At 59.7% G+C, this 13,551-nt stretch overlaps 1 protein-coding gene across 1 annotated transcript; it reads left to right on the top strand.

Annotated features, from left to right (window-relative positions):
- Positions 1–814: 814 nt before the first annotated feature.
- LOC137458792 (sentrin-specific protease 2-like) lies at positions 815–12,074 on the top strand. Its single transcript, XM_068170054.1, has 10 exons — positions 815–888; positions 1,078–1,485; positions 8,591–8,649; positions 9,329–9,435; positions 9,598–9,729; positions 9,860–10,063; positions 10,190–10,269; positions 10,826–10,910; positions 11,010–11,105; positions 11,429–12,074. The coding sequence occupies exons 1-10, from the start codon at positions 815–817 to the stop codon at positions 11,489–11,491; spliced, it is 1,308 nt and encodes a 435-aa protein (XP_068026155.1). The 3' UTR covers positions 11,492–12,074.
- The last annotated feature ends 1,477 nt before the right edge of the window (positions 12,075–13,551 follow it).

Genomic DNA, 13,551 nt, shown 5'->3' with positions numbered 1-13,551 from the left:
CAAGTCTCCTCCTAAACACCTCCAATGATGGCGACTCCACCACCCCCCTGGGCAGCACATTCCAATGGGCAATCACTCTCTGTAGAATTTCTTCCTCACATCCAGCCTAAACCTCCCCTGGCACAGCTTGAGACTGTGTCCTCTTGTTCTGGTGCTGGCTGCCTGGGAGAAGAGACCAACCTCTGCCTGTCTACAACCTCCCTTTGGGTAGTTGTAGAGAGCAAGAAGGTCTCCCCTGAGTCTCCTCCTCTTCAGGCTAAGCAGCCCCAGCTCCCTCAGCCTCTCCTCACAGGGCTGTGCTCCAGACCCCTCCCCAGCTTTGTTGCCCTTCTCTGGACTCGTTCCAGCAGCTCAACCTCCTTCCTAAACTGAGGGGCCCTGAACTGGTGTGGCCTAACCAGTGCAGTGTACAGGGGCAGGATGAGCTCCCTGCTCCTGCTGGCCACACTCTTCCTGATGCAGGCCAGGATGCCATTGGCCCTCCTGGCTGCCTGGGCACACTGCAGGCTCATGTTCAGCCTACCATCGACCACTACCCCCAGGTCCCTCTCTGCCTGGCTGCTCTCAGCCACCCTGCCCCCAGCCTGCAGCACTGCCTGGGGTTGCTGTGGCCAATGTGCAGCCCCTGGCACTTGGATGTGTTCAATCTCCTGCCCTTGGCCTCTGCCCATCTGCCCAGCCTGTCCAGGTCCCTCTGCAGAGCCTCTCTGCCCTCCAGCAGATCAACTCCTGCCCCAGCTTGCTGTCATCTGCAAAATCACTGCCGATGGACTCAGTGCCCTCATCCAGATCATCAATAAAGATGTTAAAGAGCATGGGGCCCAGCACTGATCCTTGGGGCACACCACTAGTGATTGGCCACCAGCTGGATGTGGCACCATATGCCACGTAATGCCCTACCAGTGGATCAGCAGAAGGAATCTCGTTTGCTCGGGTGCAAGCAAGGAACTGTTTTGGCCACTCCACATCAGTTCAGTGATCAGGGAGAGCTGAACACCGCCAGGGAAAGCCCAAAGGCTCCTGGCATGGCGCCGCCGGGGGTGCCCTCAGACGTCACTTCCGCCCTTCCTTCCGCAGGGGAGGCCGTGCTACCCACAGCAACCATGGTGCTCTCCAGTGCTGCGTCGTGACGTCACTTCCGCCCTTCCTGCCAGACCCCCACGCCCAGTGCTCCCGGCGGTGCTCCAGAGGCGCTGCTGCCAGCCGGGCGGCTCTGGCCCGGCGGCCCCCGGATCCGCACGGGGAGGCTGCAGCTGCCGAGTCGCACAGCCAGGACCCGCCGTGGCCAGAGCGCCGCTACGAGCGCACCCCGTGGCCCCTTCAGCCGCTCCGCCGCGGCTCCGGCTGCCCCGCAAGCGGGAAGCAGGGAGCGGAGGCGCCGGGTTCTGCGCCTGCACGGCCGGCGTTTGCTGAGCCTAGCCGCAGAGACACGGAGTCGTTTGGGTCGGGAAACCCAGCAGGTTCAGTTGAATCTTGGTGCCAGGGGTGAGCCCTGGGCTGGCCCCCAGGTGAGTGACAGCTGCTCCCCATGAAGCCCTCTGCTTACCAAAGGGGAAGAGAAAGAACTGAAGGAGGGAGACCGAGGCAGAGGGAAAGAAGGCTGAAAGCAGCTGTAAGGACACAAAGAGCAATCCAACGGAGTGGACAAAACCCCAGCTCCCTCAGCCTCTCCTCACAGAACTGTGCTCCAGACCCCTCCCCAGCTTTGTTGCCCTTCTCTGGACACCTTCCAACATCTCCACATCTTTTCTAACCTGAGGAGCCCAGAACTGGACACAGGACTCGAGGTGTGGCCTGAGCAGTGCTGAGCACAGGGCAGGATGAGCTCCCTGCTCCTGCTGGCCACACTGCTCCTGATGCAGGCCAGGATGCCATTGGCCTTCTTGGCCACCTGGGCACACTGCTGGCTCCTGTTCAGCCCAGGGGCCAAGTGCCAAGCTCCCCCATGCCAAAACTTTATGCCCAATGACTTCCCCCACGATGCTGAGCCAGATACATGTTCAGGTGCCTTACAGCACCCAAGCCAGGGAAATCCTCCTGCAGAACTGTCCCGATGGGGCATAGCCAAGCCCAGCCATGCTTGACCAAGAGCCGGAGGACAGCAGCAGCAGCTGGAGGTAGATGCCAGAGGCTCTGCACGGAGCTGGGTCCGGACTTGCCGGCGGCACCAAGCCAGCAGCAGAGCTGCTGGGCAGGGCCCTGGCCGCTCACTGCTGTGAGCTGCTCAGCAGCTACTTGGCTACATTTCAGATTGCTGTTCTGCTGCTGCTCTGGTTTGTTTCCAACAGGAGTTAAGAGAGGGGGGTTGGTAAACCCTTCCCTTTCCGCCCTTGCTTCTGCCCGGCTGCCGGCCGGCTGGGGGAGTGCTGCTGGTGCCTCCCCCTCCGCCGGTGCCCAGCGGCTCCACTTCTCTCGCTGTGGACAAGGTGGAAGCTTAGCTCTTGCTTTCGCTTTGCCTCTGCAACTGCATCCAGAGCACAGCTTGGGCTTATGAAATTTCCTGCCTGCAGCTCCCGGCACAGCGCCTTGGACTGACCGAATTTCCCAGCCTGAGCATTGCTGTGTGAGGAACCTGACTCTGGAGCTTGAGCAAAGGCTCCAGAGTTTGGGGTTTCCCCCTCTTTCCTCTGCCTCTGCTCCATGAAGGAGCTGAAGGGAGTCCATCTTGTGACCGAAGCAGAAATTGCAGCTCCTGGCTCTCTCTAGCTCTGGATTTGATGTTAGGCTCAGAGTTGTCTTTTCCCTTCCTCTGCCTAAATCGTTCAGCTGTTCCTGAAGGTGTATTTGATGTGGATCCTTCCCAGCCGGGCACAGGAACCTGAACATAACTGTACAAAAGTTGTATTGACGTTTTCTGGGGGCCTTTGGGATTAATACAGTTATCAATATCATTATTAATAGTTCTGCCAGTTATTAACTGTTATGAATGACAGTCGATTGAATACAGTTTGAAAGGAGCAATTTTAAGGCAATGAGAGACATGCAAAACAGCGCTGGGTGCACAGTGCACACTCCTCACAGTCTAACTCCCCTTTAAATCTCCTACTCTTAATACATATGCATAGAAAGGTGGGTTTATTTAAATTAGCTTGTCCTTCTGGTGGGCTTTCAATTATGCAATCCTCTGGTCAGCACAGCCGGTGGGTTGTGTGCTGAGTCCTTGTGGTTGTGTCTTCTTAGCTCTGTTGTTGCCATCAACCTCCTTCCCAGGGGTGAATTTTCACATAGGTTCTTGTGACTGTCACAATTGTCTCTTGTGTTCACATCTCCTGTAGCAACCTCTCTTCCTTTCTCATCCTTGAACAACTTCTTGTTTCATAATACTTCAACTGTTAGCTGTTAGTTCCTAACATTTCCCTAGGGCCTTTGTATACAGACGTTAAAACAAATCAAATTAATAAACAACAGGTTATAATGAAAGCTAAAATCTTACTCTGGAGTAAAGCAAGTCAAATTAATCATCAACAACTGATTATAATGAAGCCTAAAAAGAATCTCACTCTAGTTACATATGCCAGTTCCCAGTGTCTGATCCCTTGGTTCACCATTCATGCTCCTGCTTTTGCTTTAATAAAAATCACCTAATTGACAGGAATTATCATTCCATTCATCACATTAATGACCATAATCCTGTCAGGCACATCCTCTCAGCTGCTGTGGGCAGGCCAGCAGCAGCCCTTGGTGCTTCCCACCCAGCAGTGTTTTTCCAAGGAGCTGCCTGCAGGTCGCCCTGGATCAGAGCCTGAGCTGGCCTGACCTGGCTGCAAGGGGATGGAGGAAGAGCTCCAGGCCATTGCAGCTCCCCCTTGGCAGGTGCTGCCTCAGATGGCTTCCTCTGCAGATGTCAGTGGGGAGCTGCAGGGTATGGACTCCTCATGGCCCGGCCCATGGAACTAGAAGATCTCTAAGGTCCTTTCCAACCCAAACCATTCCAGGATTCTATCTGTCAGTCTGGGCACCACTGGCCTCGCTGGTAGGGTGCCTTGGCATCCCTTAGGAAGCATCCAACCCTCATCACCCCCAGCAGATCACCCTCTGCTGACCAGAGCAGCTGGGTTTGTGTTTTAGAAAGGGCACTGAGCCTAAGAACACAGATCAGGAGTGTGGCTGAGAGGAGTAGGGCAGCCAGGCCAGCTCTGGCTGCTGAGGGAACAGAGCCACAGCCAGAGACACTCAACCAGAGCTAGACAGAAACCCAAGGGAATGTCCCATGGGAATGGAAGTTCCTTCATGGAAAGAAACAACAACTGCAGCTGGGCAGACACAGCCACCCTTTGCTCCAGGAAACCCCTCCAGGGATGGGGACAAGCCTGGGCCAGGACTTGACAGCCCTCAAGGGCAAGAATTTGTTCCTCATGTCCAACCTGGAGCAACCTGAGGCCATGTCCTCTCCTCCTATCACTTGTTCCTTGGGAGAAGAGACCAACCCCCTCTTGGCTCCAGCCTCCTTCCAGGGAGTTGCAGAGAGCCAGAAGGTCTTCCCTCAGCCTCCTCCAGGCTGCACCCCCAGCCCATCCCCAGCACACTGAGAGGGAGCAAGCTGGCAGAGGACTCCTGGAGGCAGTGCTCCCTGGCCAGCAGGCAACACACTGGCAGCTCTCAAGGGTCCAGCATGGGGGCAGTGGGACATGCTCCATGCTTCAGGGCTGTGCTTGGGCCATCAGGCCCTGCTCAGCTCAAACCCTGCAGCATCCCTGGAGAGGTTTTTCCCTTTGGAACAGGAGGCAGCAATGTGCTGGCAGGCTGGGCACGAGCCAAGCACGGGCAGGATCCAGGGGAAGGCAGCTGGAGTTTCCTGCCTGGCAGCACTGAGCTCTCACAGGACAGCTGCTCTAAACCTCCCTCTTTGAGTTTCAAACCATCCCTCTTGTCCTGTCACTACAGCTCCTAGGCAAAAGGCTGTCCCCAGCTTGCTTAGAGGCCTCTTGAAGTAGTGAAAGTCTGCAAGAAGTTGACTTCAGAGAATCCCAGAGAGAAGATCAGAGTCATGGAAAGTTTGCTGCCTGTCCAGCTGTGGGGGCAGGGAGAAGAGAAGGGGCCCCAGCCCCCGGGGGTGCCCACCATGGCAAGTGCTGCAGCTCCCAGGGCCTCTCCCCCAGCACAAGAACCTCCGCTTGGCTCCAGGGACAACCTCCTCTCTCAATCCTGCCCCAAAAGCAGCTTCGTGCCGGCAATGTCCTCAGCACTGCGGCGTGGGACAGCGGCGCTCAGGCCTCCCCCCTCCCAGCCTTGCCCTGCTCCCAGCCCTCCCTCCTGGGGCACCCAAAGCCCCGCCCCGGTGTTTGGCTGGGGAGGGGACACAGCCATCATCACCTCGGCCCGGGGCCAGCACCAGTGTCCACCAGGATACGCCAGCAGCCACCAGCAGACAACCACCAGCAGTCAGCCACCAGCAGCCACCAGGATCCACCAGCAGACAGCCAGCAGACAGCCAGCAGGATCCACCAGCAGTCAGCCACCAGCAGCCACCAGGACCCACCAGCAGTCAGCCACCAGCAGCCACCAGGATCCACCAGCAGTCAGCCACCAGCAGCCACCAGGATCCACCAGCAGTCAGCCACCAGCAGCCACCAGGATCCACCAGCAGTCAGCCACCAGCAGCCACCAGGATCCACCAGCAGACAGCCAGCAGGATCCACCAGCAGACAGCCACCAGCAGCCACCAGGATCCACCAGCAGACAGCCAGCAGACAGCCACCAGGATCCACCAGCAGACAGCCAGCAGACAGCCACCAGGATCCACCAGCAGACAGCCAGCAGACAGCCAGCAGACAGCCAGCAGGATCCACCAGCAGACAGCCAGCAGCAGCCACCAGGATCCACCAGCAGACAGCCAGCAGACAGCCAGCAGGATCCACCAGCAGACAGCCAGCAGACAGCCAGCAGCAGCCAGCAGCTCTGGCTCTGCCCCAAGGCACTCCCAGTGCTGGGTTGTGCCCTGGTTGCCACAGCAGAGGACACAGGCCTGCCCAGAGCCCATAGGGGAGCTGCCTGTGGCCCCTCTGCTGCAGCTCACCCAGAGCAGCCCTAGGAAGCCTCCCAGAAGCCAGGGCTGCCAAGCTGCTCCTGCAGGGAGCCCACACACAGCTCCTGCTGCCCCAGGAGACACAAACCAGCTGCGTGCCCCTGGCTGGCTGGGACAAGGCCCTGGGGATGCCTGCAGAGCATCTCCCAGCAGCAACAGCAGCTCAGGGAGAGCAGACATTGACCACAGCCAGAGGCAATGGAACTGCCCCAACACAGCTGCAGCACGGCCACGGCCCTGGGGCCTTCTGCTGAGGCACAGCAGAACTCCAGGGCAGGATCCCGAGTGCCTAAGGGCAGCTGGCATGCAGGACAGAGTGTCACAGCACCTGGCAACACCCAGGACACCAAGACAGCCCCAGCAGCCTGGGCAGCAGAGGCAGGGAGGAGAGGCTGCCCCTCTGCCTCTGCTCTGCTGAGGCCCCCCTGCAGGGCCAGCTCTGGAGTCCTCAGCACAGCAGAGCCATGGAGCCATGGAGTGGGGGAGAGGAGGCCACAGAAACGATCCAGTGACCTGCTGTGAGACCAGGCAGAGGCAGCTGGCCTTGATCAGCCTGGAGAAGGCTGCACAGAGACCTTCTGGGGGCCTTTGGGTACCTCAGGAGGCAGAGCAGAAAGCTGGGGACAGACTTTGGAGCAGGGCCTCTTGTGCCAGGACAAGGGAGGATGGTTTGACACGGAGAGAGATTCAGACTCTTCTTCACAGCCCCTCCCCAGCCTTCTTCTAGGTGCCCTCCAGACAGGGAAAAGCAGCTCTAAGGTCTCCCTGGAGCCTTCTCTTCCCCAGGCTGGACAACCCCAGCTGTCCCAGCCTGTCCTCACAGCAGAGGTTCTCCAGCCCCCTGATCATTTCTTGTGGCCTTCTCTGGATCCTCTCCATCAGGTCCTTGTCCTCCTCGTGCTGGGGGCTCCAGGGCTGGACCTGGTCCTGCAGATGAGGTCACCCCAGAGCAGAGGGACAGAATCCCCTCTCTCCATCTCTGGCCACACTCCCTTGATGCAGCCCAGGGACATTCCCAAGCAAACCCAGCACAGGTAACCCAGACTGAGAGCACTATGAATGCAGGGAAGGAAGAGGGACACCAAGATAGCAGAGGGCTTTGCTCTGGAGGCGGGCTGGGAGAGTTGGAGCTGCTCAGCCTGGAGAAGGCTCCAGGGAGACCTTAGAGCAGTACCTGCAGAGGGCTCAGGGGAGCTGGGAAGGGACTTCTGACAAGGGCTGGGAGTGGCAGGCCAAGAGGGCCAGGCTTCAAAGCAGAGCAGGGCAGACTTAGCTGGGACACGAGGAAGGAATTCTTTATTGTGAGGGTGGTAGAACACTGCAGGAGGTTGCCTGAGGAGGTGGTGGGGAAGCAGGGAAACATCTCTCTGGCCAAGACCTCCTTGGGCCAGGGCCGTGCCAGCTGGGCACCATGCTGAGCACAGGTCAAGCCCAGAGGCGGCAATGGCAGCTTCAGAGGGTCGCTGGTGCTTGACCTCACAGCAAAGAGCTGTGCCCCTTCAATCACAGCCATGCCTCCAGCCCCACATCAGCTCTGCAGGGCAAGGACTTTGCTCCCCCACTGCTCTGGCACTCACTGCTTCAGCCCCCCGGCAGGGGCACAGCAGGGCAGCCCCTGAGGCAAAGCCTTGGGGGAGGCACAGCTCAGGAGCCAGAGGCCGAACTCAACAGCAGGCAGGATCCGTGGCAGCCGGGAGCGGCTGGGCAGAGCAGAGGCTGCAGCGGGGCCCCCGGGTGCTGCGGCATCGGCAGGGTGGCAGGGCCAGGTCACAGAGGTGGCACGTCAGAGCCGGCAGCGTCCCTAGCAGCCGCCCTGGCAACGTCCCCTCCAGTGGCGCTGCAGCCATGGCCCCGCCGGACGCTGCGCCGGCAGCGGGACGGAGGAGGTGCGAGAAGCGTCGCTCGCCCAGGCAGGACGAGGCTCGGGAAGGCAGCGGCGCTGCAGAGCTCTGCGCAGGCCCCGCAGCCAGCCGCGGGCGGGACGGGGCGGGCACGGCTGGGGCGGAGCGGGGCTGCTGCCGCGGGCAGCGCTGGCTGGGGAAGGGCACCCGGGGCTGCTGTGCCCTGCGGGGCTGCTGTGCCCTGCGGGGCTGCTGTGCCCTCTGCGGCTGGACGGGGTCGCAGCCTGGCAGGTCCCTCAGGGGCTGCTCCCGGAGCAGAAGGCTCTCTGCCCTTGCTCTCGGCGGCTGCCGAGGATAGGAGCAGCCGAGAAGCATCTCTGCTCCCGTGCGGAGCCAGCTCCCGAGCGCAGGTTCCAGGCGCTTTGGGCTCCTCTTGTTTGCCACCAGCGTCCTGAGCTGGGAGCTGCGAGGGCCTCCGGTGCGCTCTTGCCTGGAGCAAAGAGGAAAGCTCCTTGCTGGATGTCAGCAATGCTTTGGGGCTGGGAAGAGGCAGGAAGGGTTGGGAAGCCTCAGCAGAAGGAGAGGCAGAGCCTCCCCGCTCTAGGGAGGCAGCCAGGGCTCTGCGAGGGCTCCATGGCCTGGCAGAGGTGGGAGTGCAGGGAACTCAGCCTGGCAGCAGCTTGCCCCTGGCTGCCAAGCACTGCTCTGTGTGCTCTTCCCTCAGAGCTGTGCAGCTTGTGGAGGATGAGGAGCAGGAGGTGCCTCGCAAGAAGCAGAAGTCAGGTACTGGCCATGGCAGGAGAGGTCAAGCTGCCAGATGTTCCTTGGGTTGCCTGGAGCTGGGAAAGCTCTGGCTCTTGTCCTTCAGCACTGCCACTGAGCCCGTGGCCTTTGCAGCCCTTCTGTGCCCCTGGCCATGGCTGTAGCCAGTGCCTGAGGATGTCTCCTGGGGCACGGCCCCGCGCACGGCGCTCTCAGGAGCTCCCCCAGGCCCCTCTCTGTGCTGGGGAGCCCAGAGCCCTCAGCAGGAGGAGGAGCTGAAGTCCCAGCTGGGAGCTCCCTGCTCCCTGTCCTTGCCCTGTGGCTCTGCCAGCTCCAAGTGCCTGCTTGCCTGAGGAGAAATGCCTTGCAGCTGGGCTGTGAAGGAAGGTGCCTGCCCGGTGCTGGCAGGCAGAGGGAAATGGCATTGCTGTGAGCTGCAGCAGCAGGGAATGTGCCCCCCAGCAGGCTGGGCTGGCCCCTCTGGCTGGCAGACTCGGGGCTCGGGCTCTGAGCTCCAGCTCTGCAGCACTGCTCAGGAGCCAACCCCTCCGAAGCCAGCAGCAGCTGCTCGGGGCAAAGGGCTCTGTGCCTTGGAGCCAGTGCCACTGCTCCAGGGGGGGCTGAGGAGAGGCCTTTAGGCCAAAGAGAGCTCCTGGTGCCCTTTCCAACCCTGGTCTCCTGTGGGCTCTCTGTTCCCCAGCTGAGGTCACCTCTGACGACGCCGGGGAGGTTTCGGTGGCGAGGAAGAGGCTGCTGAAGGCCAAGGAGAAGCCCCAGGGCTCTGCAGCCAGGGGGCCTGCAGCAGAGGTCAGCAAGGCTTTGGCAGCTGCCAGAGGCTGTGCAAGGTGGCAGAGGAAGCTGCTCCCCCTCGGGCACCTCGATTGCCAGCCCTTGCTGGAGCGGGGAGCTGCCCAGGGGCCCATGTGCTGGGGTCTGTGCCTCACAAGTGCTTCTCCCTGTGCATTGCAGGCCCTGGAGGCAGCAGCCAGAGCTGCCCTGGGCCCAGGTGACCCTCGGGAGGTGCTGAGCAGTGCCTTCAAGCTCCGTGTCACCCGGGAGGCCATGGGCACGCTCAGGGAGGGCCAGTGGCTGAACGATGAGGTACAGCAGCTGCAGCCCAGGGGCATGGAGCTCAGCAGGGCTTTGCCACTGCTGCTGCCCTGCCTGCCCTGCTCTGCTTTGGGGCAGCTGGGTCCCCTTTTACATCCCCAGCTGCTTCTTCCTGGCACAGGTCATCAACTTCTACCTGCAGCTGGTGGCAGAGAGGAGCAGGAAGGCTGGATACCCTTCTGTCCATGCCTTTAGCACCTTCTTCTACCCCAGGCTGGTGTCTGGTGGCTATGAGGGGGTGAGAAGGTGGACCAGGGGCCTGGACATCTTCCAGAAGGACATCATCCTGGTTCCCATCCACCTGGGGACACATTGGGCACTGGTGGTGAGTCCAAGTGGCTTCTTGGTAGAGCTGGGTGGGGGTGAAATCCTCACCAGGGAAGTCAGGAGGCTCTGGCTGTGTGTGCAGCCAAAGGCTGTGCTTTGTCCAGCAGTCCCCTTCCAACCACAGGTCATTGATGTCAGGAGGAAGACCATCAGCTACTATGACTCGCTGGGGCAGAGGGGCATGAAGATCTGCCAGGCTCTGCTGTAAGTAGCTGCTCAGCCAATGCTTCTGTGCTGTGCATTCGGAGGGGTTCAGAGGCTGTCTCTGCCTCCTGGCTGCAAGGTTTCCTACTTCTTGGAGGCAGAAAGCAGCAGCCTTTGATGTGCCTGCTGCCAGCTGCATGCCCTTGGCTACCTGCCTGCTCTCCCCTGAGGCCCTGCACTCAGGGTTTTGGGGGCCTGCAGTCTGCCACCCACGCCCCAGAGGTCCCCATGGAAGGGCACTGGGGCAGCTGCTCCTCCGTAGATGTCTCTGCCAGTGCTGCACAAGCAGGGAGGAGCAGCTGCAGCAGCTCTGCAGAGCCAGGGCAGGAGAGTGGCCCCCCAGAGCCAAGTCAAGTGTCCCTGGAGCCCTGTGCTCTCCTGAGCAGGTCACAGCAGCTGCCTGGGGAAGGGTGGAGCAGCTCTGCATCCAACCATTGCTGCCTGGAGAGCTGGTGGCCAGGGCCCCTCTGCAGCCAGCAGCCTTAGCCCCAGAGCTTTGGCACTGGTTGTGCCAGAGGTGAGGCCAGGGTGTGAGGGCTGGGTTTGCTTTGCACAGCCAATACCTGCAAGAGGAAAGCCGCAGCAGGAGAGGCCTGGAGCTGGCTTCTGCCGAGTGGGCTCTGCACAGCATGGGGGCCCAGGTACGTGAGCACTGCTGGGCTGCCAGCTGGGAGCCTGAGCTGCCAGGCGGCTTCTCTTGCCCAGGGAGTGAACTTCTCCCTCTGCTTTGCCTTCCCCAGGAGATCCCTCAGCAGAGGAACCAGAGTGACTGCGGGGTCTTCCTCTGTAAATATGCTGAGTCCATCTGCAGGGACAGAGCCATCACCTTCAGCCAGGTGAGTGAGGGCTGTGGGCAGCTCCAGAGCTCTGGGCACGAGAGCCAGGGAGGTTGCTCAGCAGCTCTTCCTTGTGCCTGGGGCAGGGGCTGAGTTTTTGTGCCTCCCTCTCTCTGGCTTTGGGGCATGGCTGCTTGGCTTGGAAGTTCCAAGGGGGCTCAGCAGGGCAGAGCTCTCTTCTCCATCCTTGTGTCCTGTGCCTGCTTCCTAGCGGAACCTGTGAGGTTCCTCTTGGGCAAGAGGCAGCAGCCAGGGGGTCGTGGCCATTGTCTGCCTCTGCCTGCTGTGGCTTCCCATGTCATGGCTCTTTGCTTTCCTTCCAGAGACACATGCCCAGCTTCAGGAAGAAGATGGTCTGGGAGATCCTTCACCAGCAGCTCCTCTGACTTTGGCCTCCTTTGCCTCCTTGTTGGTTCCTCCTTGTTGCCTGTTGGTTGGCTTCTCAGTTAGTTAGTTAGTTAACTTACTTATTTCCTTACTTAGTTACTTGCTTAGTTAGTTAGGATAGAATAGAATAGAATAGAATAGAATAGAATAGAATAGAATAGAATAGAATAGAATAGAATAGACCAGGTTGGAAGAGACCTTCGATATCATCGAGCCCAACCTCTCACCCAACACCATCTGGTCAACTAAACCATGGCACCAAGGGCCTCATCCAGGCTCTTCCTAAACACCTCCAGTGATGGTGACTCCACCACCTCCCTGGGCAGCACATTCCAATGGGCAATCACTCCCTCTGGGAAGAACTTCTTCCTAACCTCCAGCCTAAACCTGCCCTGGCACAGCTTGAGACTGTGTCCTCTTGTTCTGGTGCTGGTTGCCTGGGAGAAGAGACCAACCCCCCCCTGGCTACAACCTCCCTGCAGGGAGTTGTAGAGAGCAAGAAGGTCTCCCCTGAGCCTCCTCTTCTCCAGGCTAAGCAACCCCAGCTCCCTCAGCCTCTCCTCACAGGGCTGTGTCCCAGACCCCTCCCCAGCTTTGTTGCCCTTCTCTGGACACCTTCCAGCAGCTCAACCTCTTTCTTGAGCTGAGGGGTCCAGAACTGGACACAGGACTCAGGGTTAGTTAGTTAGTTAGTTAGTTAGTTAGTTAGTTAGTTAGTTAGTTAGTTAGTTCCTCTCTTTTGTAGCATCACAGAATAGTTGGGGCTGGAAGGGGTCTCCAAAGCTCATCCAGTCCAACTCCCCCTGCACTCAGCAGGGGCATCCCCAACTCACTCAGGCTGCCCAGAGCCCTGTGCAGCCTCCCCTTGAATACCTCCAGTGATGGGGCCCCAACCACCTCCCTGGGCAACCTGTTCCAGGGTTCCACCACCCTCACAGTGAAGAACTCGTTCCTCACATCCAGTCTAAAGCTGCTCTGCTCTACTTTGAAGCCATTGCTCTTGCAATAAGAGCACTTGCTCTTGTTGAACCTCAGGAGGTTCCCCTGGGCACCACCTCTCCAGCTTGGCCAGGTCCCTCTGGATGCCATCCTGTCCCTCTGGCCTATCAACAGCGCCACTCAGCTTGGTGCCATCTGCACACTGCTGGTGGGGCCCTCGACCCCCTCTCTATAGCAGGGATAAAGATACTAAAGAGTACAGGTGCCAGTACAGACCCCTGAAGGACAGCACTGTCACTGCTCTGCAGCTGGACTGCCAGGCACTGAGCACCAGCCTCTGGATGGGACCTGTCTGTCTGTGTCTGTCTGTGAGCTCTGTCCTGTTGTCTGATCTGTAGCTTTGGATGCAATAAAGATGGTATTTCTCTAAGGAGGCTCTCTGCAGTGAAACTCTCCCTGGGAGTGGCCCAGAGGGGTTGGTATTTGATCAGCTGGGAAAGGCTGGGCAGCCCCTGGGGCTTTTAGCTGCACTCCAATGCAGGAGGCAGAAGGCCCTGGCCGGGATGGGAGTCAGAGCACAAAAGCCTGAAGCCATTGTCACCAAATGCTCCAGGGGCAATCAGGAGGTGGCTCCCAGCAGGGTGAGCAGACCCACCGTGGGCAGGGCTCCTGCCGGGCTCAGGGGTGCTGCTGCAAGGGGTCAGTGCCTCACTGCCCTCTGCTGCAGCTGCTGCTCCACACCTCTGCCACATGAAGAGCTGGTGCCAGTTCTGCCTCTGCTTTGGGCAGGCCCAGCAGGATCAGTTTAATCTTGGTGCCAGGGGTGAGCCCTGGGCTGGCCCCCAGGTGAGTGACAGCTGCTCCCCATGAAGCCCTCTGCTTACCAAAGGGGAAGAGAAGGAAATGAAGGAGGGAGACCGAGGCAGAGGGAAAGAAGGCTGAAAGCAGCTGTAAGGACACAAAGAGCAATCCAACGGAGAGGGCACAGGGCTGCCCAGAGCCCATAGGGGAGCTGCCTGTGGCCCCTCTGCTGCAGCTCACCCAGTCTGGTGTCAGCAGCAGTCTTGAGGAGGATGTCTTCAGTGCCACCACCCAGATCATGTCACAGAACCAGGTTAGA

This window comes from Melanerpes formicivorus, unplaced genomic scaffold (assembly GCF_026170545.1).
Source record: "Melanerpes formicivorus ecotype bairdi unplaced genomic scaffold, bMelFor1.0.p_v2 SCAF_278, whole genome shotgun sequence".
In the NCBI taxonomy this organism is placed as follows: Eukaryota; Metazoa; Chordata; class Aves; order Piciformes; family Picidae; genus Melanerpes; species Melanerpes formicivorus.
This window is presented reverse-complemented; position numbering and strand designations above follow the sequence as displayed.